Source organism: Chanos chanos, chromosome 1 (assembly GCF_902362185.1).
Source record: "Chanos chanos chromosome 1, fChaCha1.1, whole genome shotgun sequence".
Classification (NCBI taxonomy): Eukaryota; Metazoa; Chordata; class Actinopteri; order Gonorynchiformes; family Chanidae; genus Chanos; species Chanos chanos.
Genome location: NC_044495.1, coordinates 37,809,678 through 37,835,089, shown reverse-complemented (window position 1 = coordinate 37,835,089; position 25,412 = coordinate 37,809,678). Strand labels below are relative to the sequence as shown.

General features: G+C 39.9%; 2 protein-coding genes across 8 annotated transcripts; both read left to right on the top strand.

Moving 5' to 3' along the window:
• Positions 1-28: 28 nt before the first annotated feature.
• Positions 29-9,795, top strand: ap3s2 (adaptor related protein complex 3 subunit sigma 2). 6 transcript variants are annotated; one of them, XM_030775034.1, is made up of 6 exons: positions 29-155; positions 830-921; positions 1,105-1,216; positions 1,668-1,739; positions 3,433-3,540; positions 9,227-9,795. In XM_030775034.1, the coding sequence occupies exons 1-6, from the start codon at positions 87-89 to the stop codon at positions 9,350-9,352; spliced, it is 579 nt and encodes a 192-aa protein (XP_030630894.1). In that variant the 5' UTR covers positions 29-86; the 3' UTR covers positions 9,353-9,795. The 6 variants fall into 6 exon arrangements, with proteins under 6 accessions (XP_030630894.1, XP_030630887.1, XP_030630902.1 ...); XM_030775027.1 differs by having other exon boundaries at positions 9,173-9,795; XM_030775042.1 differs by lacking the exon at positions 1,668-1,739.
• A 524-nt stretch (positions 9,796-10,319) lies between these two features.
• Positions 10,320-24,369, top strand: LOC115807778 (aminopeptidase Ey). 2 transcript variants are annotated; one of them, XM_030768930.1, is made up of 22 exons: positions 10,320-10,689; positions 11,597-11,695; positions 12,146-12,912; positions 13,061-13,203; positions 16,564-16,700; positions 16,814-16,940; positions 17,230-17,384; positions 17,672-17,785; positions 18,052-18,195; positions 18,365-18,430; positions 18,722-18,787; positions 19,013-19,185; positions 19,296-19,372; positions 19,672-19,805; positions 20,047-20,102; positions 20,198-20,345; positions 20,461-20,552; positions 22,256-22,366; positions 22,729-22,896; positions 23,308-23,448; positions 23,552-23,633; positions 23,861-24,369. In XM_030768930.1, exons 3-22 carry the CDS (start codon positions 12,311-12,313, stop codon positions 24,014-24,016), a joined length of 2,892 nt encoding a protein of 963 aa, XP_030624790.1. In that variant the 5' UTR covers positions 10,320-10,689; positions 11,597-11,695; positions 12,146-12,310; the 3' UTR covers positions 24,017-24,369. The 2 variants fall into 2 exon arrangements, with proteins under 2 accessions (XP_030624790.1, XP_030624797.1); XM_030768937.1 differs by lacking the exon at positions 11,597-11,695.
• The last annotated feature ends 1,043 nt before the right edge of the window (positions 24,370-25,412 follow it).

Sequence of the window (25,412 nt, the reverse complement as noted above, 5' to 3'; positions counted from 1 at the left end):
CTGTCATTGGACTGTGTTGTGCAAATATAAGTAGCTAGCTCGCCAAATTTAGGAGACTGTAAGGATCTTATAACCACAGGACAAATATGATCAAGGCTATTTTGATTTTCAATAATCATGGGAAACCCCGACTCATCAGATTCTACCAGTACTTTGTAAGGGAATGCTGTGTGTAGTGATTGTCAATTCTCGAGATACTAAAGTACATCATATCTCATAGTTAGCTATTTAGCAAGTAGGCTAGCTGATGTCTGTAGATTTTTCTTGATCGTAAGGATTTGAACACAACACTGTGAATTTAACTAGGGGCTTGTTGCAACGGAAGCGAATTTCTATTCTGAAATTTACAATATGTAGCAATGATTTGTACGGAGAAACATTGAAGATTCGCTAAAGTGATAACTGTAGTGGGCCTTAGAAGAACGAAGCTACACAGCCATGGACAGCAATAGTTTGTTGTTTAGCGAACTGTGCGTCATCGTCTGTTGAAATTCCTGTTGAAGGCTTAAATGATTTTTTCCAAAATTAATTACAATATGGATAACTTTAACCTTTTTTCTTTTTGTGAGTGTCGAACCGAGTGCTGAATTAGAGTAATATCACGTGACGTGAACGAAACAGGCCTAAGTAAATACGGTGTGTGTTAACTAGTTAACAGGCTTGTTGGCGCACTGAATGCTCGATTCTGAGGCCGGATCCTTTCTGTGACATGTTTTTCGGTTGTTTAGGATAAACTGAGTATGCATGCTGAAACCTATAATTCACAAATTTACTGTGTGCTTGTAGCCCAGGGTAAAAATCGTAAGATGTCGTCTCACTTCTCCTTTAGGCAGAGGACATGCAGCAACAAATCATTAGAGAAACGTTTCACCTCGTGTCCAAGAGAGACGACAACGTTTGCAATTTCCTGGAGGGCGGAAGGTACCATTGTAACGTTGGAAACAATACATTTAATTGTTTTTCTTTTTTTTTTTTTAATATTAAACGAGACATGTGATTGTATCCCATTCGTTTCTTTAGCGTACAAGCAGATACGACAGACTCGTTTGTTGGTTGTTTCTGCCACTGTTACTTTTTGACTGGTGTGTTTAACTTGTTTTCTAGCTTGATTGGTGGCTCAGACTACAAGCTGATATACAGGCACTATGCTACACTTTACTTTGTGTTCTGTGTGGACTCGTCAGAGAGTGAGCTTGGCATTTTAGACCTTATACAGGTAAGGGTATCCCAGCATGTCTTTGCTGACCACAAGATGGCGTTACCCTCTTGCAAATGAGTAGTGTTTGCAATGAAAACACTAATGAATGTTAATTTATTTAAACATAATGTTTAACCATACATTTTTTGTCATCTCAGTCACTCATGTACATGTTTTAGTATAAGAGTCTCAAATTGCTGTCTGTGCATAGTTTATTAAGACAGCAAGAGTCTTGACATTTTCCAGACTAAACAGGTGTAATTTTGTTTTTATTTTACAGAAATTTTAAACCTGAAAGCAAAACCCCTCTTCTCTGTCAATTTCGTGTTGATTTGTTTCATATGATGCTTTGTTTTACCTTCCCTATCTAACTCACAAGAGAGATGTCTGACAAATATTTTGTTTGCAATGTTATTTTGAAACACAGTTCATCAGTTTTATCTATTTATCTGTATTTTGTTTGTAACAGGTCTTTGTAGAAACCCTTGATAAATGTTTTGAAAACGTATGTGAGTTGGACCTCATCTTTCATATGGACAAGGTGGGTAAAATAATATGCATATGTCATCATTTTTAAAACAGTTGTTTATCCAACTAACCCCCACTAACTTTGTCACTAATGTGGACACTAACTTCAAAAAAATCAAAGACTGAGCCTAACAGACTAGCCTACTTGGACACACACACACACACACACACACACACACACACACCTAGGCTTAGTTAAAACTGACTTGCTATTGAAGAAGGCAAAGAGAAAAGACAGACATCAAAGACAGCAGCACAGTGTGAAAGCATAACTGCAACAAAAACTATTTACTTTTATCTCAAAATATATAATAAAGTATACAAAATGAAACAGAGGTTTTAAGTTTGCCTGTGAAGAACAGATTTTTTTTTTCCATGTCTCTTTCAGTACTTAGCATGAGTTACCCTACCAAGAATAAATAAGCATACTGCTTTGTTAAGTTCCTGTTCCCATTGACTTTTTCCAGCTCCAGTGGCTATAAATATTCCCTCAAACATTATACACCCAGCATTAGATTTGACCAAAGTTATGAGATGAACTTCAGTATAACAAAGCCTCTTTCTGTGTCAAACCATCACTGTAATATGTAGCCAAAAAAAAAAAACCCTAATCTGACTATACCACACTTTTCAACTGAAGTTTCAGTTTGCTGCTCTAAATAGCAATCATACCACAAATTTGAAAATGGTTTTAAATGATATGGAGATGGAAATCTCATGTTAGATTTAAAGGTTTCTGCTCTCAAGCACCCAGGTTTGTTTGCTAGATTTTGAATGGCTGACTGTGACATTTTTGCTCCCAAACTTTGATATCATTGTGTCAAGAGCCAAGAATCATTTATGCTGTCAAGTTGGCATGTTTAACACCCACCAGAGACTTTCAACTTCTTGTTTTCTAACGAGATAATAGGAAGTGGTGGTGTTAAATTTTACATTTATTTTTGTAATAATCTCTTAATGTGTGAAGGTGTTTGTTGCCTTTGCATCGTCCCCTTTGGTCTTACCTTGTTTTTATACCTGTGTGAAACAGCTAGCCTTCAGAGTCTACAGTAATAATAACTTTTAAATGACTAAACATGAAAAAGTAGCATGTAAATGCTGATTTATTTCTTTTAGATTTATTAGGAATAACTGAGCGGTGTGAGTAGTTTTGATAGCTGAGATTGTATTGAGGTGTATAATCTCGATTTTGCAATTTCACTAGCATAAAAATGTAGCACGACGGTCATTGCTCATTTTGCGTGACCTTCTTTGGACACTAGAGTTAAAAATGTCAGTGCCCTGGAGGTTCTTTGAACCCTTTGCTATTCTTTTTTAATAATTTAATGATGTTAAGTTTTTATGATGCTGGTAATGGCTTGGAACAATGTTGTTTTTCCCATGATTCTCTGTGTTAACTGTTGTGCTGTACAGGTCAGATTTTAATGTTGTGTCCCTGAGTTTGTGTTTTTGTCTCTGACATACCATAACCTGTTTGGTGAAGCCCAGGAACTCATCAAAAAAACTTTTTAATGTTTACTTTTTGTGAAAATTAGGTGTCCTGAACACCCATAAACCTCTTAACACCTGCTCATTTTGCTTTGGATCTTGCTTCTTATTTTCAGACTTTCGTGTCGAGGTAACACTGGAGCATTCCAATTTATCTGACTGATAAATTGCTGTTGAAACAATGAGCTGTTGGATGAGTGTTTGTTTGTTTGTTCCAGGTCCATTACATACTGCAGGAGGTTGTAATGGGAGGAATGGTGCTGGAGACCAACATGAATGAGATTGTAGCTCAAGTGGAACTCCAGAACAGAATGGAAAAATCTGAGGTGAGTCTTTCACAAATCTGGCGGTGCTGTGAGATTATATTAACAGTTACAAATTAAATAAACATTTTGTGTCAGGTGCCACAAGAATCTAAGCAGATTTTATACGTGTCATAAATTTAGAGCCAGTGTTTTTAGCATAACATGGTAATGCATAACCATACCATATTCCTGCGTTGAGACAAAACTCTCACTGCTGAGTACAGCCAAGGAAACAACACCCACCCTGTATTGCAGATACATGAACATTTTCATCAGAGTCATTCTTTTGGTCGCTCTATCTCTTCCACTGCAAAAAGTGGCTCAAGGATTGGACAATTTCCCTCAAAAAAATTTTTACTTTTGTTTGATTACTCATTTTAAAATCCAGACGATGTCCTGTAGAACCCAATAATGTAATACCTTCCTAATAATGTAATAACTCCCAATAATGTAATAAAAATCTCCACTTAACTCCATCAAAAATGTAGTAAAACCTGATAATGTAATTACTTCCCAATAATGTGCTGTTTTTTTTTCTTTTCTTTTTTTCTGAATACATGTTTTAATACACAGACCCATTAATATATAGGCTACAAGGTAGTATAATTCATCAGCCAATAAGCAGAAAAACAAACTGAAACTGAAGGTGGTGGTGTAACTAATTGAGTTTTTGGTACTGGTATATGGCCCTGGACATAATACTCTACACAGAATAAGGATGTATAGTAAGACATGTACTATCATACAGAGATACAGGAGTAGATTAAAATGACTGATTTATTTGGCTCTTCAGCTCACCTTTCATCTACCATAGACCAATGGCAGTGCAGCACTGTGTAATATTCACAAATAAAAAATGAAAAACCATTATAGTATTACACATGATTAGTACCATTACATTATTACACATGATTATAGCATTGCCTATTTGAAAATTCAAAGAACATTAACACATTATTGGTAGCATTTTACTATAACATTGGCCAAGTTATTACACTATTGGGAAATTATTACATTATTGGGTTGTTGAAAAATAAGGTTAACTCAATAGTGTAATAACCTCCTGTTAATTCCCAGAGAGTTGAATCAGTTCATCTGGACACAAAGTTTTAGTGGGAGAAACGTCTCATCACTCATCCGAGTGGCTTCATCAGTCATCAGTATGTGGACCAAGTATCCCCAACCTAATAAACAGTAGGCTACAGTTGCATAACAATCGAAACCAGAACCATTTATAACAGTAGGGCAGTGCTGGTGCTGGTGCCAGTGCCGGTGCCGGTGTGGAGCCAGTTCTGACTTGGTGCCTTTTAAGAAGCGGCCTGCTTTTCGACAGATTGAGAACCAAAATGCGGGCTGGTTCTCAAAGTTGGGGTAGTTTCTGTGGAGAAAAATATCATTTTTTTGTTACTCCCACCTCTCTAGAGAATGTCATATACCAAACAAATTACTTGCTGAACTGATTGGTTCTCGCATGGTTCTCATTTGCATAGCCATTGATGTCAGTGGTTCCAACTTTTTAGACCAGCAATTTTGTTGAGCTGTGCTGGTGCCAGCTCTTTGGCTCTGGCACCAGTATTTTTTTTTAGTGGAAACGGGAACCAGCTCTAGATTAGGCACTGGCACCATGTCAGTCGAAAAGGGGTAAGTGAAACCGATGATCGGTTTCATATGCAAATTGCTGTGACCAGTAATTACAATGTTCATGTATACTATTCACAGAGGATTGGGGAATAGCTGCAATCATAGCATTGTAAGATGGCGAAAGATGTACCCTTAGACCCCCTCCTTGGTTCAGGGATGGTCGTTTCCTCTTCACACAAATGCCCTCTTGACTCCCCGTTCAAACCAGCGTTCCTCCCCATAAGGATGTGCATATCCTCATCCTTGAAAGAGTGGCCACTAGCCTGTAGGTGGGTGTAGACCGTGGAGTCCTGTCCTGACGAGGTAGCTCCTCTGTGTTGTGCCATCCATTTTGCTGGCAACTTGAGGTCAGCTGAGACTGACGAAGTCATTTGGATGAGTGGGAAGCGGAGGGGTCTTGTATCGTCCTGAAGGGATTTATTTTTCGATAATGACCAGCGGACTATACATTATCCTGCTCATTATACGGTTACTTGGCAAAATGATAAAAGAAACCTCACACAACATTTCATTTTAATGATTTTATTGCTGTTTCGTGGCTTCTGCTGAGAAAAATAGTCCTTCTAGCAAATAGTACTTTAAAGTTGTGGGTGTTGTGTAGCAACATGCTAGGCTACCTAGCAGACTCGTCAACTTGTTGCAGATTAATAGGCTAGGCATTCTGTTTATTGATATTACATTGAATGTTTCCATTAATGGTACCATTTGAGAGTATCAATGGCGCATCTTAGGGGAAGTTGATGTCCCATTGATGTCACAAAATTGATACTGTAATAAGGGCCACAATTGTCAGATACAAATTACCATGAATTTCCGTTACGATAAGTGATCAGACTACTTGCGGAATGATATAAAAGATTTGAATCAGAAGCACAAAACCCGTTGCCCATGGCAGGGGTCATTAATTTTCTTCAGCGGTTATTATCAAGAGTATCAGACCTCCAAAGGTTGGGATGGCCTATTCAATTCAGTGGAACTTTCTGCAGCATTCTGAGGAACTTAATAATAAGACGTTTGATTATATTTTTAGGAGGTTATTGCATTATCAGGTTTTATTATATTTTTGATGGAATTTAGTGGAGATTTTTATTACATTATTGGGAGTTATTACATTATCGGGAAATTACATTATTGGGTTCTACATGTCCTTAAAAAATAGAAATTAATGATGACATTTACAAAAAAAGCTGATGAAAGAAGCTTTTGCATGAACAAAAACAACAACTAAAAACCATTCATAGTTTAAAAGTGGAAAGTAATCGCAGTACAGTGTCTGAACATTGTCATTTAAGAGCTCTTATCTGTAGTGCCTCCAATGTTTTTAATCCTTGTTGTAGCTGTGTTACTAACCAGCTACAATGGTTAATTATTTGTTAAAGATAGAAAGGAAAAAGGCGTTCTCCAGTTGTTACTGTCTTAGCTAAGCTCAGATAAGACCCATTCAACTCTAAGCTTACTTAACTGTATCGGTGGTGTGTTATATCACTTTACAGATTAAGATATGATGCTTTGCTGCAAATGTGTTACTCAGAGTGGCTTTAGATAACAGCTGATACTGCCCTTAAGATGAATGATTTTCTGAGCACTGATGAAATGCTGTAGAATCCTGTAGAGCCATGCATGGGAAAAACATCTGTCTGAACTATCAATGACCCATTGTTGTTGGTTTTTTTTTTTGCTCTAATTGTTTGTGATACCGTTCCAGAGTCACAGTATGCTGTTTTCTGTCTATCACTGAGATAAATATCAGCCCAGATATCCAGGGATGTAATGTTGGGGCAGGTGCCGGTAAAAAAAACGAACAAACAAACAAAAAAAAGCTGTCAGTGTATATATTTCCTGTTCAAGGTCAGTTTAGGACTGTTTCCAAAAGAATTAGGTAAAAGATCGTACAGTTGTGAAAAAAGAGGGGGAATGTGTTACGATTTAAGTCTGATAACTAGCACCCGACCAGTAAATTGGTGTGCAGATATTATTGGCTGATGTGATCAAATTGCAGATGAATCGGTATCAACGTTTATAACTGCTGATAAATGACAATTTAAAAAGAGAAGGAGAGATGTTGTCTTGTTTCATACAATATGTACCTAGATTAACCCCAGACAATGACATGCTACAACTCAAAGTATTTAGGCTATTGTGTTTTCTGGAGGCAAACATGTTGACTTTCTTTCTACTTCACACACCCTGAGACTGCACTGACAAACTCTATCTGCATGTGCTGTAACGTAATTTTTCAAATCCTTGGGCTGTGTAGGTTTCTGACTTGTGTGTATTTTTTGACCATGTGTCCATTAGACTGACAAAATCGGTGCAAAAATAAACAAACTTTTTTATTTCGAACTATATCTACAATGATTTCTATTCACATCTAAAATACTGTGATCACTATCAAAATACACTACGGTCAGAAAAACTTCTGCTCCATGCACCTCTCCCTGACCCCCTCGTTCCAACTATATATCTTTTTAAACCGTTAAGTGACAGGTGCATACATGTCACAGGCAGCATCAAAATTAAACATAACCAATCCAGCGTCTATGTGATTCAAAACTGACAGACGTGTAATGAAGAAACATTATTCTTAAGAGCAGTGTTAACACTTGTATAAAACTAGTGACAAAATGGTAAATTTCACTAAACAATGTAACTTTGTTCTTATATGTATGTGGACCAATAACAGTCAAGCATACTTCAGCATCCAATAGGGATAGGCTATTTGTTGCCATCTCATATTTATAATATTGCCGTTAAACAAGTCTTCCCAATGTATTCTATGCGAGTATTACAGATCGATCCTTCAACCATGTTATAATATTCATGTCAGCCATGCCTGGTTTTGCTGCAGTAACATGAAACCCGATACAGTCAGTCAAACATCAAAATTACGTTTACCCTTAGGGTAGTTGAGGGTTGTAGCCTAAGCTGTTGACAAATTTGATTGTAGGTTTATTTATGAAACAGTGTAGCAGTTCTGTCGAGTAAACTAACAACAGTCCTATCATTGCTCCCTCGTCACGTCTAAAAATTCTCTGGCGACATTACTGACAGCAGATTATAACACTGTCCATTGCTAAATTAGGTTACCCACAAAGCTAGCTAAAGCCATGTTTATCAGTGGAAGACCGCTAACATTAATGAGCACTTAAACTATAGTGTCTAACTGATTCTGCCTAAATGAAGCAATGGTAAATATATCTGCAACTTGCATGTCTGTAGTTACAGTCGGTGCATCTAAAATGATTAATCCAGAGGGGATACGTAACTAAACGTGAGCTGAACAAGTATCTGACATGGCTTGGTAGCCAAACAAAAGTTATCTAGCTTCTCTTTCAAAATGTAGTGTGAAATCCCAAAGTCGCAGGTCCTCGTTGCAGACAGCCATGTAGTAGGCTTATTAGATATACTCAGCAGCAGCGTATATTCTGGGTCACTGTATCAGTTTACTGCGTCATTTATCAAAACTTTAATATATTTTGTTGTACTTTTGTTCAAAGTGCTATTTATGACAATAAAAGAAGTTTATTTTTAAACCGCATTATGTCATGTTATCTTGGTGAGGACTCTTAAATAACTACAGATAACAAGAGGGAGAATCTTTGTTTGTGTCAAACGTTGGCCAATATGTCATTACCGTAATTTTAAATCCTCAGATATCAAAATTGGTGTCGGTCTTGAAAATCCTATATCGGTCAGGCTCTACTGATAACAGCAGGCTGTATCAAAATGCGCTGGCTGGCTGTGAAATGGAAACTGTTAATAAAGTAATGCCATTGAAGTTTTCTATGATAAACCAAATTAAACCAACTAGTTTTGTGCATGTGGTCTTCAGGATGTGATCAACACAGTCATTTAGCCAGCTTGTGATATTTACATTGAGTTCCAACAAGCTTTCATGTCATACACACACATGCTACCATGATGCTTTGTGTTAGCTTTGATATTACTAAGCATGTTGTTGTTGTTATTGTCATCTTATGCCTTTTAGTTAAAAAAAAAAAAAAAAAGGAAGTCAACAGTGTGGGTTTTTTTTCCTTTTTTTTGTTTGTTTGTTTGTTTGCTTCAGGGTGGACTGTCTGCAGCACCAGCTCGTGCCGTTTCCGCGGTGAAGAACATGAACCTTCCAGAAATACCACGTAACATCAACATCGGAGACATCAACATAAAAGTGCCGAGCCTATCTCCTTTCTGAGCCTCCGTCCTCAGCGAAACCCTGGTGTTAGGAACCGGACGTCCCCCCTGTGATAGTCTCTATGGACAACCCTCCCTGTGGTTGATTTTGGACACTGATACTCATGTCAATAATTATACTTAACTTTGTGGACTGGCCAAAGATCAACAGCCAAAAGGATCTTTACTGTCTGCTCAGTAAAGTTCTGTGTTTGAGTCTATAGGGCCAAAACAATGAGTCTTTCATTTCAACCAATGGGTTTGGGGGAAAACATCCTACCATTGTTACATATAGCATTATTTTTTAAAGGTTCTCGCACTGACAACATTCCAAAATCAAGAAAGATTATAGTGGATGCAGTAGTCCTTTTGTTTAACCTGCCCAATCAATCCATATCTGCTTACCTTCCAATTGTTACATACATGTGTGTGTTATATTTATATATTGTCTTATTAAAATACGGTCATGTCAAACTTTAGTTTATGTTGATGTGGTGGATGTTTGTCTTGAGGTTTGTTTAGATCCCAGCATACAGTTATTGGCTTAAACCCTATTGGCTCAAACTTTCGTTGAATCACTAAGTGAACAGCTTTGCTTTTTAAACAGAAACTGACAAGTCTAATCCAGATATTTGTAAATACTATTAAAATGTAACATTGAACAATTATTAGAAAGCTGTAATCATGAATGACTCTCAAACTTAACTTTAGAACTGATTCAAGCACTTATTTTAGAACATTTGTTCCGTGTTCAAGACTTGCATCTTTTTATGAAGGAGTGATCATTACCCATAAAGGCAGAAAATCAGTTGTGTGACATTTCAAACATCTGTCTTTTTCGACAAAGCCTACTATCTGGTGTATAGGCTGAGCTGTTTGGAATAGTTTCATCCTTTTGTTTACACAGACCAAAGGTTTTTTTTCAGTTACATGTGTTTTGCAAATATTTGCCTGTAGACAACATTTTCCATTAGATGTTGGTTCCTGTACATTCATTAAAGGATATCGTGTTAGTCTGTATTGGAGAAAAGCTTAGGGCAGCCACCAAAGTAATTTACTACAGATGTTTCTCAAAAAATAGACTGACTGGTAGCAATACAGACACTTGGTTCCACATTAACGTGGTCTCTTATTCGTCAATCGGCAGGGACTTGTGTGTTGAGAGATATTCCTGTTGATCATTCGATGATCTGAGCTTGTCATTCATTGCACACACCTTTTTTTTTTTCTCAAGCTGACACAAAACAGATTACCTTTTTTGTCAGCGTTGTCAGTACTTAACAACATCTGTTTAGAAAGGGTTTTCATCTTCTTCCAAACAACAGGATAAAACGAGCACCATCAGACTTTCAGGAGGAGGTAAGTGTACTGATCGTGAAAAGACATTATTGAAAGATATACCTTTTTGAGTTTTGTTAAGTTTTTATCTGTATAGAATCTACAAATCTGCATTTTTTAAGGCAGTGTTTTATAACATTGTTGTAGCAGGACTAAAAGCACAGTGATGAAGTAACATTTTTAAGGACTATGAAAAATCATAGAGTAAACATAAAACAGATGTGTATAAATCAAACCAAGTGAAAGATGCATATAAATTACTCAGCAATCTACAAAAGTTTACCCAACTGACATCACTGATTCCAATACGCCTATCATATTTATTATCAGCATCCATCCACCCACTGTTGAATTTTGCTGATTTTTGCAAGAGAAAAACATTTTCCCCTGTCATTACAGGAAGGGAGGGGGGGGAGCGCATCTCATAATGTCCAATCTGGACATCTTAAAAATCTTATCTGGTTCTTTTCTCTGATAGGAACCTATCAAAGGTCAAGTATTATGACATAAAAAAAAAAGTTTACCGGGGGGGTTGGGGCTGAGGTAAAGACAAGAGGTAATATGGTGCCCATCAAAACTGTCACACTCTTCACATTACGTGGAGCACATTTTAACGGTGTAACCTGAAGGATATATTTTTTTAAGCTCAAAAATCTTGAACACACAGGGCTAAGTAATCTACTGATTGGACGCAGCAAAAATGGCACCGTGTCTATGACTGGGTCTCAGTCACTTTGCTGTTTGACAGATAAGATAAACCCATTTATATCATTTCACTGATCCCTGTCATACATCCTTGTCGTAGATCTAAGAAGCACAGCGCAGAGTTGCCTTGTGTCACAGGGTGTTTTTTTGTACAGGTACTCGGGTGACTTAATCTTGTCCTTTGATCCCTCTTTAAAACTTGCGTTATTTTTCCTAACCATAGTTCACAGAGGTGCAAGAAATCCTCTTACTCACCATGAGACTGGTGAAAGGGGACAGTGACCTTAGAGGCCGTTAGGTTACCGTTTAACATTTATATCAGGTAAGGGATACGCATATAGTTGCCTTTTTTTTTTTTGCAGTGGCTGTCACATGGCTGCTTGTACCTTTGTTTTCAGCCTGTAAAATAATGACCACACATAAAAAGACTTTTTTCCCCTTATTACTTTAACTTTGAACTTGATCTTTTTACTGTTTTAAACCTGTGTAGTGGACCTGTGTCCATTGTTTTAAATGACACATGAATATCTCCAGTCTGGATAGCAGTCAGTACTTGGCATTTTTAGTAGAAATGATCCAGAAACTACCTTTGAGGTAAAGCCTCAGGTTAATATAGGTTAAAATAGGTTAATAGGTTAATAGGTTAAAATTAAAACAAAACTTATTAATAATTAAAGTTTAACTATATTTTGTCATATTATTATAATAAGATACTAACTTTCTAACCGCACTAATAAATAAATAAATAAAGTGTTTTTTCTATCTCACGCAGGTGCCAGTGAGCCATTCTAGGATATGGAATCGTACCCTGTTAATGGGTAATCCATTTCATTGGGTGCGAAGGGAGTCAGTCTCCAAAGCAGAGATAAAAAGGCTGCATGGTGGTTACCCACTCTGATTTGCCATTCCTTGTTTCTCCTCACACCTGTGAACCAGCATGGGAAAGGGGTTCTACATCAGCAAAGCCCTTGGGGTGGCAGGTATTGTGTTTGCTGCCGCAGCAGTAGCCACCATTATCGCACTGTCAGTGGTCTACGCTCAGGAGAAAACCAAGAATAATGAGGTGAAACCAACTGAAGGAGTGATAACCACCACCAAAACAACTGCCAGCACACCCACGCCCTCCAAAGACCCATGGGACCAGTACCGTCTGCCGGACACCCTGGTTCCAGAGACCTACGATGTCACCTTGCAGCCCGAGCTTGTACCAAACGAATTTAACATGTACATCTTCAAGGGGCACTCCAGCGTGGTCTTTAAATGTGTGAAAGAAACCAACTTGATTCTCATCCACTCTAACAAGTTGAACCTGACTGTATTGGATGGGCATCATGCCAGGTTGACCTCTCTTGAAAGCACACCAGCACCATCCATATTGAAAACATGGTTTCAAGTAACAACGCAGTATCTGGTGGTAGAGCTGCAGGGCAAGTTAACAGTTGGAGAAAAGTACAAGCTATACACTGAGTTTGTAGGGGAGCTAGCCGATGACCTCGGTGGTTTTTACAGAAGTGAATATGTGGAGAATGGACAGAAGAAGTAAGTAAATCACTTTTCTGCTTACAATCTTATCAAAGCATGCTTGGAAATGAATTCATGGTTATTTGTTTTTTTTTAACTCTGCTCTATTCAGTATTCAGTATCTCTGTTCAATATTTGATTTTGATTGTTTATTTGTTTATTTTAGAGTGGTCGCTACGACTCAGATGCAGCCCACAGATGCCAGAAAAGCCTTCCCTTGTTTTGATGAACCTGCACTGAAGGCCATCTTCAATATCACTCTCGTTCATCCTAAAGATACAGTTGCCCTCTCCAATGGAGCCGAGCTTAGTGAGTCAAATACACACCGTGATTTTTGTACACAGTACATGGTAAAAGTATAGTGACCAATAAATAGGGTATCTTACACTTGAACTGGAAGTAGAACCATCAATATGGGTTTTAATTGTTTGTTGCAAACCTAAAGGAGCCGCAATCAGGATAATTTCACATTTAACTAAAATTTTGCTCTGGAAGGAAATTGAGGACCAGTCTTAATCCAGGTCCTAGAAATCCATCCATCCATCCATCCATTTTCTCCCGCTTATCCGGGACCGGGTCGCGGTGGCAGCAGGCTGAGGAGGGTCGCCCAGACATCCCTTTCCCCGGCTACATCCACCAGCTCCTCCTGGGGGATCCCAAGGCGTTCCCAGGCCAGCCGAGATATATATTTCTCCCAACGTGTCCTGGGTCTTCCCCGGGGTCTCCTCCCAGTTGGTCGCGCCCGGAACACCTCCATAGGGAGGCGCCCAGGAGGCATCCTGACGAGATGCCCGAACCACCTCAACTGACTCCTTTCAATGCGGAGGAGCAGCGGCTCTACTCCAAGCTCCTCCCGGGTGTCCGAGCTCCTCACCCTATCCCTAAGGGTGCGCCCAGCCACCCTGCGGAGGAAGCTCATTTCCGCCGCTTGTATCCGCGATCTCATTCTTTCGGTCACTACCCAGAGTTCGTGACCATAGGTGAGGGTTGGAACAAAGATCGACTGGTAAATTGAGAGCCTTGCCTTCTGACTCAGCTCCTTCTTCACCACGACGGTCCGGTACAACGACCGCATGACTGCCGCCGCCGCCCCGATCCGCCTGTCGATCTCCCGCTCCATTTTACCCTCACTCGTGAACAAGACCCCAAGATACTTGAACTCCTCCACCTGAGGCAGGAACTCAGTCCCAACTCGGAGGGGGCGAGCCACCTTTTTCCGGCATAGGACCATGGCCTCGGACTTGGAGGTGCTGATCCTCATCCCGACCGCTTCACACTCGGCTGCAAACCGCCCCAATGTGTGCTGGAGGTCACAGTTTGATGAGGCCAACAGAACCACATCATCTGCAAAAAGCAGAGACGCAATCCTAAGGCCACCGTACTGGACACCCTCCTCACCCCGACTGCGCCTTGAGATCCTGTCCATGAAAATTAAGAACAAGATCGGAGACAAGGTACAGCCCTGGCGGAGTCCAACACTCACTGGGAATGAGCTTGACTTTGTGCCGAGAATACGGACACAGCTCTCACTGCGGCTGTACAGGGACCGAATGGCTCGCAGCAGCGAACCTGGCACCCCATACTCCCGCAGTACCCCCCACAGGACACCCCGGGGGACACGATCATAAGCCTTCTCCAGGTCCACAAAACACATGTAGACTGGATTGGCAAATTCCCATGATCCCTCCAGTATCCGTGCGAGGGTGAACAGCTGGTCCGTTGTTCCACGGCCAGGACGGAATCCACATTGTTCCTCCTGTATCCGAGGTTCGACAATCGGCCGCAGTCTCCTTTCCAATACCCTAGAGTAGGCTTTCCCAGGGAGGCTGAGTAGTGTGATACCCCGATAGTTGGAGCACACTCTCCGGTCCCCTTTTTTAAAAATGGGGACCACCACCCCCGTCTGCCACTCCACAGGCACTGTCCCTGACTCCCACGCGACGTTGAAGAGGCGTGTCAGCCATGACAGCCCAACAACATCCAAAGCCTTCAGCATTTCAGGGCGGATCTCATCCACCCCTGGCGCCTTGCCACTGTGGAGTTTTCTAACTGCCTCAGTGACCTCTGCCAGAGAGATGGGTGACGACCCTCCTGAATCTTCTGGCCCTGCCTCCTCTATGGAGGGTGTGTCAGTCGGATTTAGGAGCTCCTCAAAGTGTTCCTTCCACCGTCCGACCACATCCTCAGTTGAGGTCAGGACCTCCCCGTCCCTGCTGAGAACAGCCGGGACGAGGCCCTGCCTGCCCTTCCTGAGTCGCCTGACGGTTTGCCAGAACCTCTTTGAGGCCAACCGAAAGTCCTTTTCCATGGCCTCCCCAAACTCCTCCCATACCCGAGTTTTTGCTTCTGTGACAGCCGTCGCTGCTGCCCTTTTGGCATGCCGGTACCTCTCAGCCAATTCCGGAGTCCCCCGTGCTAGCCAAGCCCGGAAGGCCTCCTTCTTCAGCCTGATGGCTTCCCTCACCGGTGGCGTCCACCACCGGGTCCTTGGGTTGCCGCCACGACAGGCACCAACGACCGTCTGGCCACAGCTCAAAGCTGCCGCTTCAGCAATGGAGGCTCTGAACAGGGTCCATTCAGACTCCATGTCCCCAGCCTCCCTTGGGATCAGGGAGAAGCTCCGCCGGAGGTGTGAGTTGAAGATCTTCCGTACAGGGTCCTCAGCCAGCCGTTCCCAGTTCACCCTCACTATGCGCTTGGGTTTACCAGGTCTGTCTGGCAGCCTCCCCCGCCATCTGATCCAACTCACCACCAGGTGGTGATCAGTTGACAACTCTGCCCCTCTCTTCACCCGAGTGTCCAACACATACGGCCGCAGGTCTGATGAGACAACTACAAAGTCGATCATCGACCGTTGGCCTAAGGAGCTCTGGTACCAGGTACACTTATGAGCTACCTTATGCTCGAACATGGTGTTCGTTATGGACAATCCATGACTCGCACAGAAGTCCAATAACAAAGCACCACTCGGGTTCAGATCAGGTAGGCCGTTCCTCCCAATCACTCCCCTCCAAGTCTCTCCATCATTGCCAACGTGAGCATTGAAGTCTCCCAGTAGAACTACAGAGTCCCCAGATGGTGTCTTCACTAGGACACTTTCCAGTGTATCTAGGAAGGCTGGGTACTCTGAGCTGCCGTTCGGCGCGTACGCCGTCACGACAGTCAGAGATTTCCCCCCTGCAACCCGAAGGCGCAGTGAGGCAACCCTTTCGTTCACCGGGACAAACTCCACCACGGCGGCGCTCAGTCGGGGGCTAACAAGTAACCCCACACCTGCCCGCCGCCTCTCGCCCCAGGCAACTCCAGAGAAGGACAGAGTCCAGCCCCCATCCAGGAGTTTGGTTCCAGAGCCAAGACTGTGCGTAGAAGTGAGCCCAACTATATCTAGTTGGTATCGCTCCACCTCTCGCACAAGTTCCGGCTCCTTCCCCCCCAGAGAGGTGACATTCCACGTACCAAAAGCCAGTTTCTGCACCGTAAGTCCAGTCCGCTGGGGCCCTCGCCCCATCCTGCCACCCGTGTGGCATCGCACCCGGCCCCTATTTCTCCCTTCGCAGGTGGTGGGCCCACGAGAGGGCGGTCCTAGAAATCAGTATCAAAATGTAATATTTGCATTAAATGTTAAGGTAAACTTGCTATGTATCATACTTGTCTCACTCTCTCTGACAGGCACTGTTGAAATTACGGAAGGTGGTAAGCAATTACTGAAGACCACATTTGCGCTTACAGAGAGGATGTCGACATACTTGTTGGCATTCATTGTCAGTGACTTTGGTCACATTCAAAGCAATGCAGAAGGTCTTTTGGTAATTATTTCTAAGCAGTTCTTTTGAGAAAATTTGTCATTTTATGATTATTGTGGCACACAGAAAATGTGGGTACACAAAGTACAATAAAAATCAACTGTCTTCCAATTCAGATCAGGATCTTTGCTCGTAAAGCAGCCATTGATGCAGGTCAAGGGGAATATGCTCTCAATAAGACAGGGCCGATTCTGAAATTCTTTGAAGAGTACTACAATGCTACTTATCCACTGCCAAAGTCAGGTGGGTGAAGCCTCATCTTACCTTAAACTCAGTGTTTCATTGGTTTATGCAGAATATTTGTCTTCCACTGTGTTTTTTAAATATGTATATTTTACAAAACAATGAGGCTTTTGCAGAGAAACATGTTCAGGCTGACTTTTTTAGAGTTGAATTTCAGAAATCCAGTGACTTCATGTACTCTAAACACACACCATACTCTATCATAATAGCACAAACCCCAGTTATTTTCATGAATTTTGTCATAGACTTAAAGGTTAGCTTTCTCATGTATGTCCTCTCTGTCTCCCAGACCAAATCGCCCTTCCTGACTTCAACGCGGGTGCCATGGAAAACTGGGGACTTATTACTTACAGAGAAACAGCCCTGTTGTATGACCCTGAAACATCCTCCAATGGAAACAAGGAAAGGGTTGCCACTGTTATTGCACATGAACTTGCCCATATGGTAAAACCTTTATTTTTTGCTCAAACATGAGCAATATTTCACATGAAATCAGTTCAGAATATTTTCCTTTCAGACTGACTTGTTCATTAATCACAAGTTATTGCTCATCGCATAAAACTCATTATTTGTTCAAACTTGGACAAACAGGAAATGAGTTTTAGTGGTGAAGTTTTACACAGCTGTGCTCCTTAGTTGAGTTGTTTGATAATGGCTCCAAGCTGTTGTTCGACCTTTCATTCTCCCTCTCTCTTTCACTCTCTCTGTCTCTCTCTCTCTCTCTGAATTAGTGGTTTGGAAACCTAGTGACTCTGAAGTGGTGGAATGATCTCTGGCTGAATGAAGGTTTTGCCTCTTACGTTGAGTACCTGGGTGCACATGAGGCAGAACCAACCTGGAACGTTGTGAGTCTATCTGTTTAACCGCTCATGCCTCAGAGGAATCTCTGTAATAATGTGTCATTACATGCTTCATTCGCCATAGTCTACATTGTACTGAAGGTTCAGTTTGTTCTCTGCATTAATACTAATTGTAAGTCGCTTTGGTAAAAAGCGTCTGCCAAATAACTAAATTGTAAATTGTAAATTGTAATACAGCGATATCAGAAGCATTATAATGCGAAACAGAATGAAAATTTCTTAATTCGTGTTGTTCGTGTCGCTATCCACAGAAAGACCTGATAGTGCTGAATGATGTACACAGAGTGTTTGCAGTGGATGCCCTGGCCTCCTCCCATCCCCTGTCCTCTAAAGAGGAAGAAATCATGAGACCTGAGCAAATCAGTGAACTGTTTGACGCCATCTCCTACAGCAAGGTGGGCTATGCCTTTAACTTCAGCCTAACCCATAGTTTTTTATCATAAGCATGCCATTGGCAATACATATGTTTATTATAGTTTGCACCTGTGTGTTACCTTGGCTTGGACATATGTTTTGGACTTTGCTCAATTAATGTGATATTACTTATGATTTCTCTGCCTCTAGGGAGCGTCAGTCTTGAGGATGCTCTCCGATTTCATCACTGAAGAAGTATTTAAAAAGGGACTAAGTGTAGGTTGAGTTTTAACGACTGTTCTAGACATGTCCTAAACTTTATTCAGCTGTTTTTTCTGTTAGTATTTCCTGTGATATTTGCCTTTATTCAGTCTTATACAATGAACTGATGGCCATTCATCTGAATGCAGCTGAGAGTTGAATTTCCATTCACGTTCACATAAATGCTTACACATCATCCATACTTAGGAGTGACTGAATGACAACTACTTTTCATTCAATTATGTGAGAAATTCAGCTGTGCATTAAAATTTTGTAATTTAATCTTTCTCTTTTCGCATTGTACAGTCCTACCTGAATCACTTTAAGTTTGAAAATACAGTTTACACAGACCTTTGGGACCACCTTCAGAGGGTAAGTTTCCTTATGGCTAGCACAGGCTAACACATGCTAATTGTGAAATAGAATTCAAAAGTAGCAGGTTTCAACTGTCATTGTTATTTTTATTTATTTATTTATTTTTTAACACTACCAAGTAGGATTAAATTTACCTTTCATCAGTGTGGGATTGTGTGTTTGTCAAATTAATGTAAGGAAACCTTTTTTCGTAATAATCTGATTGTTTATCCACATTTCTAGGCGGTGGAAGAAACAGGGACGAACCTCCCTGATACTGTACATAACATCATGAATCGCTGGGTTCTACAGATGGGTTTCCCTGTGGTAACCATCAACACAGCTACTGGACAGATTTCTCAGGAACACTTCCTCTTGGACCCAGAGTCCGTAGTGGACAGACCATCCGAATTCAAGTAATTTTGGAGAAAAGTCTGCCTGGCACACTATAATAAATTCCTATTTACAGCTTCTGTCGTTTGACTTCGCTCTGCTGTATTTTAATCGTGACCATCTTGTCTTGCAGTTACGAATGGTTTGTTCCCATTCAGTGGATGAAAACTGGAGCGCAGCAACCAATCAGCTGGTTGTTGAATAAAACCGGTACGCAGCTGGACACAGTGACCACACTATGTGATTTAAAGCATTGATTCTCAACTCCAGTCTTGGGGGCCAACCGTCCTGCAAATCTTTATTTTAACTCTTCATTATCACAGCTAGTTGAGCTAATCAAGGGCTTGGTGACTAATTGATTAGTGGAATAAGGTGTGTCAGTCCTGAGTTAAATCAAAAAACGTGCAGGACACTGGGCCTTCAGGACTGGAGATGAGAATCACTGATTTAAAGTTTGATATTGTTAATTTTCAATTATTCAGATAAATTTTCTTTGTTTTAACATTTAGAAACTAAGAATGAGATGATGGTAACTGGGAATAACTGGGTGTTAGCCAATGTCAACGTGTTTGGGTACTACAGAGTAAACTACGACGAGCGAAACTGGAATAACCTGCTAAACCAGCTGAAAACAGACCGCCAGGTAGATAACATCTTTATGGTTTACAATTAAAGATGAAACCCGTGTATGAAACTTCTAGCAGTTGAGCTGTAAGCACTGTGTGGAACACTATAAAGATAGATAGATAGTTATCTTCTACTTCTATTGTTTTACATCATACAGCGATAGGAATGGATTCACAGTCCAGACATAACTTTCCTGCAATAAAGATAAAAAACTCGATTTTTTTTGTATGATTGTCACAATGTTCTTTGTCTCTCAGTCTATTCCAGTCATCAACAGAGCACAACTAATTGATGATGCTTTTAACCTTGCAAGGTAAGAGTTTGTGTGTTTGTGTGCGTGTGTGTCTAGACCCTTGAATTGAATCCTCACTAAATTGTCTTAATTATTCATTTTTGTCTTTCGTACAGGGCAGGAATCATCCCTACAACTTCAGCTCTGCGCACTACTGAATATCTTTCTGTAGAGACTGAGTACATGCCTTGGGAGTCAGCTCTTGACAACTTAAACTATTTTTACCTCATGTTCGATCGCACTGAGGTGTATGGGCCTATGCAAGTAAGAGGGTTGCAACATATTTTTATATTTGTTAAATAATATGTCAAAATGAAAACTAGCTGAACAATACAATGCATGTGAAAGAGGTTGTTCTGATATAGTTCTTGTCCTTTAGGCCTATGTTAAACAACAGGTAGAGCCTCTTTTCAACTACTTCAAAGGTATTACTGCAGACTGGACCAAAGTACCAGATGGACACATGGAGCAGTGAGTTATTGTTTGAAAATTATTTTATAGATTTCTGCTCAAACGTAGTGGGAACAACGCTCTGACTAATGTAGCTTTTATTGTCCTCACTAAAAAAAATTGAGCTTGCTCTGCTACAAAAAATAAGGCAACTATTTGCATCAACTTTTTAAGTGTTCCCAACAGATTTATTTCTGTTTGTGATATACTCAAATTTTTCTGTTCAACATTTAACCAAATCAGTACAGCCAGCTTGATTTGATCTCTTATCAGTTAGCCATATTTGATTTGGAAGTACTTGATTTTTCTACTCCAGGAATTTAATTTTTAAGTGTGATTTACTTAATTCTAATTGTCAGTGACATATTCTCTACAAGTTCACGCTAAGCATGTTATTTAGGTTTAAAATTTACTTCGTTAAAGCCTACTTAAAATCAGAATTACCTAGCTTGCTTTTAGTACACTTTGCTCAATATTGTGGTGAGCAGAGTTTTCTTTTACAGTGATGACACTGCTTTTGCTCACTTTGGCAACAACCCTTTCATTTAGCTACCAGGAAGTAAGATACTTAACTTACTTACACGGCAGGAGGGGACTACCTCATTCATGAAGACAGTTACATTCACGATAAACAGACAACATTAAACTATCACAAGAATTAACACAACACAAAGACTACATGATGAGCAATACACATACACTTCTACAAAACACAACGGGAAACACCAACTGAACAATAAAGAACTGGGGCTAAACAACAGTCCATCGCCCCAAGGCATGCTGGGAAGCTCCGCCCATCCACCCCCTAACACGCAACAGTACTTTCTTCTATACGTCAGCTATTAAAAGGTACACAGTATGAAATCCACGAATTTACACTTTATTTTCTGCCCACAGTACATCAACCAAAGATGGTGCAACAGAAAACATTCTAATTTCACTGAGTACTTTTTGCTTTCAACAAAGGTCATCATCAACAACAAAAAATCCATAATCTGCCTCGTACATAATTTACAAAAAAGATAAATTACAACAAATTTATTTCTCAAATAATTGCTTAGGACTTTAACAGTTAAACTTCTAACATTAACATTATATTAAAAACATGGTCAGCACACCTCCATCATCTTTACCAGTGGAGTTCAACATCAGTTCAACTAGTTAGATACAGGTTACCTGTCTAACTGTACTGGCTAGCAAGCATGACAATATAAAATTTGGCTGTCACTAAATCGAAGTTTGCAAGGCACATTGATAACAAAACACAGAAAAACATTGCATTGGATTATGTTTACAGGTAAGTACAAACAATAAAACAATATGGTTTAGCAAAATTTACCAGCTAGACAGAAAAGTAGGCTACATGCATGAGCACCATTAAAAGCACTAAAGATTAAACTTCAGTCCTCCTCAAAATGATGGCTGTTCTGTTGCGTGCTCTGAACTTCACAGTTATATTTAATTAAGTAAATACAACATAATGGAAATTATGTAGCTTTGATTGTTCAGAAAGGTAATTTTTAAATCATGTAAGGTAAACAAATGAAATTCACCCTTGGTAATACAATAATAATGTAGAGTAGGAAATATACATTTTTTTTTGTTCAAATCAAGGGGTTTTCTTTGTTGAATTTACTAACCCCTGCATCATTTTTATCAGTACTCTGCTTAAAATGTGTTTAGTTTCCAGGGTTTCACTCTTGATGACTCTTTCATTTCTGCAGGTATAACCAAGTGAATGCCATCCGAATGGCGTGTAGCACTGAGGTAGCAGCTTGTACTAATCTCACCCAAACCTGGTACAGGGAGTGGATGAATAATCCAACTCGTAACCCGTGAGTTTCACTGCTAGAAAACTGCAGTGTTTGCATCCACTTGTTCTTCCTTTGTCTTAAAACCTGCAGTGTGTAAAAACTGCACTAAAGTGATGAAGTGCATCATTGGAATGTTTCTGTTAGTGTGTAGTGTGCAATTCAAGGTTCACATGTTATAACACACCTCAGTTTCAGGTGCACCCTACTATCTGAGATGATTGGGGGATTATTATTGTTATTATTATTACTATTATTATTATTATTTAATAACTATAATCAAGTCTGTGTAAGCAGCCCATCCATTGTAAGTCATTAATATTATCATGTAAATTACATCATTTGTTAGTGGCTCTTTGTTGACTTGAATGACTTCCTGTGGACAGGATTCACGCTAACCTGAGGACTACAGTGTACTGCAGAGCTATTGCTGCAGGGGGCGCTGAGGAGTGGGATTTTGGCTGGCGAATGTTTAAAAATGCAACTATTGCCTCTGAAGCTGATAAACTGAGGTCTGCACTGGCATGTGCCACCAAGCCTTGGCTACTGAACAGGTGAGTTTACGCTTTAAAGATGATGTCCTGTGATGTGTTACACACTGTTGAAAAGTTAAAATAGAAAAAGAATAAATGAAATGTTTTCCAGACTAGAGTTAATTATATATTGTTTTTCACTGAATAACAATTAAATAACTGGTTCAGATAAATACTCTGTCAAGGCTCCTTTTTTTTTTTATTTTGTCTCTCTTTTTAAGCTCTTTTAAACTGAAGTTTCAATCGGACAAGATTATTCAGAACCTTGAATCGATATTAAGAGTTTTTGTCATGTTAGAGATCCCACTTGGTCACTTAAAAGTACTGAGATCATGTCTAAAGATTCAAAAGTACAGGCTGAATAGTAAAATGTGACGATTTACTCAAACATGTATGAATTTAAGATGTTTTATGGCTGGATTTACATTCTAGGTACCTGGAGTACACCTTAGATCCAACCAAAATCCGTAAGCAAGACGCCACCTCCACTATAATCTACATTGCAAACAACGTGGTTGGACAGTCTTTGGCATGGGACTTTGTTCGGGCAAACTGGGCTTACATTTTCAATGAGTGAGTAGGATTTAGATTAAGAGTGACTGTATATTGTGTTTTTGTAATTTGGTAACGAAGACTCAGATTTCTCAAGTCAGTTTTATTCGTGATTCTCTTGAAGGTATGGAGGTGGATCTTTCTCATTTTCCAATCTGATCAATGGCATTGCTAAAAGATTCTCTACTGAATATGAGCTAAAACAGGTATGCAAGAATGTTTTTTTTTCATTATTGTTCGCGGGGTTTTTTTTTTTTACCTTTCATCACTTAATGTTTTTACACGATCAAAGGAAATATTGAAATATTGAAATATATACGCAAGATGAGGTTGTTGATATTCTAATGTCTTTAAATATAGACTGACTGATTTTGGTGACACAGTTAATGTTGTGTCAAGAAAAGTGCTCATTTTGTTGTCTCTGTCTTTACAGCTTGAGCAGTTCAGAGATGACAATGCAGATGTTGGCTTTGGCTCTGGTACCCTGGCCATCCAGCAGTCAATTGAAAGCACCAAGGCAAATATCAAATGGGTGGAACAGAACAAGGCTGCGGTGATGGACTGGTTCACGCAAGCAGTGAAATTGTGAAAAGCTGAGAATATTAAAAGTTTCACAGAAGTTTGGAGAAAGTTGTATTTTTGTGTAATGGAATGATGGTCATAATGACCAGACCAGTTTATTTATTGTATCATAATGCTCCAAATTAAAACAATGTCCAGTGTTTTCTGCATTTTAAAGCTCATGATACTGTATATAATTTACTTAAAATTCATCATTTATGAAAACAATTGGTGCAGCATAAACACTGTATAGTTTTTGTACATTTTTAGTGTAACATTCTGAATTTTACTGATAAATAGCAGTAATAATTATTGTTCTTTTCGGTGTTTGTAAACACTGGGGCTTTTGTGAGCATAATAAACCATCCTGTTAAACAGTGATTTCGTCTCAATTTTATTGCTTTTTTTCTTCAGTCACACATTATAAAGACAAAAAAGAACCAATACACAAAGAGACTATTGATGTACCTAAAAGAGATTTTCCAACGAAGAGCTGTGTTGCACTGTAATCATTAGACAATGAGTTACAAATGTGTCAGCAGAGATGAGCTGTTGTGGTGTCTTATCACTGAAAATTCTTTCACACGTCAGATATCGGATGATTAACTGAAGCTTTTCTTTGTTAATGGCTTAACTATTCCTGTCTCTGGGAGGAGTATCTTCTAAAAACATGAATTAAGAATGCCACTTTTGTAAAGCTTAGACTATTTAGCTATTGCAAAATGAGGACATGTATCCACTGTAGTGTAATGTGTGATAGTTGCAGTCTTTAAGGAATAGCCTCGGTAGCCACCATAGTTAGCTTGTGGACCATACAGCTACTAGATCCTGAAGATACGCCTGAAAAATCATGGGACAAATATCGTTTGCCAGACACACTGCTACCGGACAGCTACAACGTCACTCTGTGGCCTCGGCTCCAACCAAACAAAGACGGTTTGCACGTCTTTACTGGGAATTCTTCCATGGTCTTCAAATGTGTGAGAGAGACCAACGTGATCCTAATTCAATCCAACACACTGAGCTTGACCAAAATGAATGGTCAATTAGCGAGGCTGTGTTCACTTGGCTGCGGTCCAGCACCAACTATATGGAAAACATGGTTATAAGAGACAACGCAGTTGCAGCAGGAGTAGTTTTAACCTGTACAAATGAATATGAAGCTTGTCAAAATATTAGATTCTCATTCCGCTGAATATCCATTTCCAAGTTTTCTCATGATATTTTTTTAATCTATTTGTATTCAGATGCCCCTGTCTTCGTGCCAGTTGGTAACCATCAGTTGTCAAGGTCATTGGTTACGCCACATCTCGTCCCTATTCTTTGTACTGGTGGCAAGTGTGGTAGGTTAAAACACAAGCTCCAGTCATTGTCATATTAAAAATGTTTTACATTATTGATGGTATTCCATTTTTATGCACAGA

Coding starts and splice junctions, on each gene's coding strand:
- ap3s2 (XM_030775027.1), top strand. CDS start 87: ATGATCAAGGCTATTTTGATTTTCAATAATCATGGGAAACCCCGACTC. Junction 922..1,104: donor AATTTCCTGGAGGGCGGAAG/GTACCATTGTAA, acceptor CTTGTTTTCTAG/CTTGATTGGTGGCTCAGACT. Junction 1,217..1,667: donor GCATTTTAGACCTTATACAG/GTAAGGGTATCC, acceptor TGTTTGTAACAG/GTCTTTGTAGAAACCCTTGA.
- LOC115807778 (XM_030768937.1), top strand. CDS start 12,311: ATGGGAAAGGGGTTCTACATCAGCAAAGCCCTTGGGGTGGCAGGTATT. Junction 12,913..13,060: donor GTGGAGAATGGACAGAAGAA/GTAAGTAAATCA, acceptor TGTTTATTTTAG/AGTGGTCGCTACGACTCAGA. Junction 18,431..18,721: donor TATTTAAAAAGGGACTAAGT/GTAGGTTGAGTT, acceptor CGCATTGTACAG/TCCTACCTGAATCACTTTAA.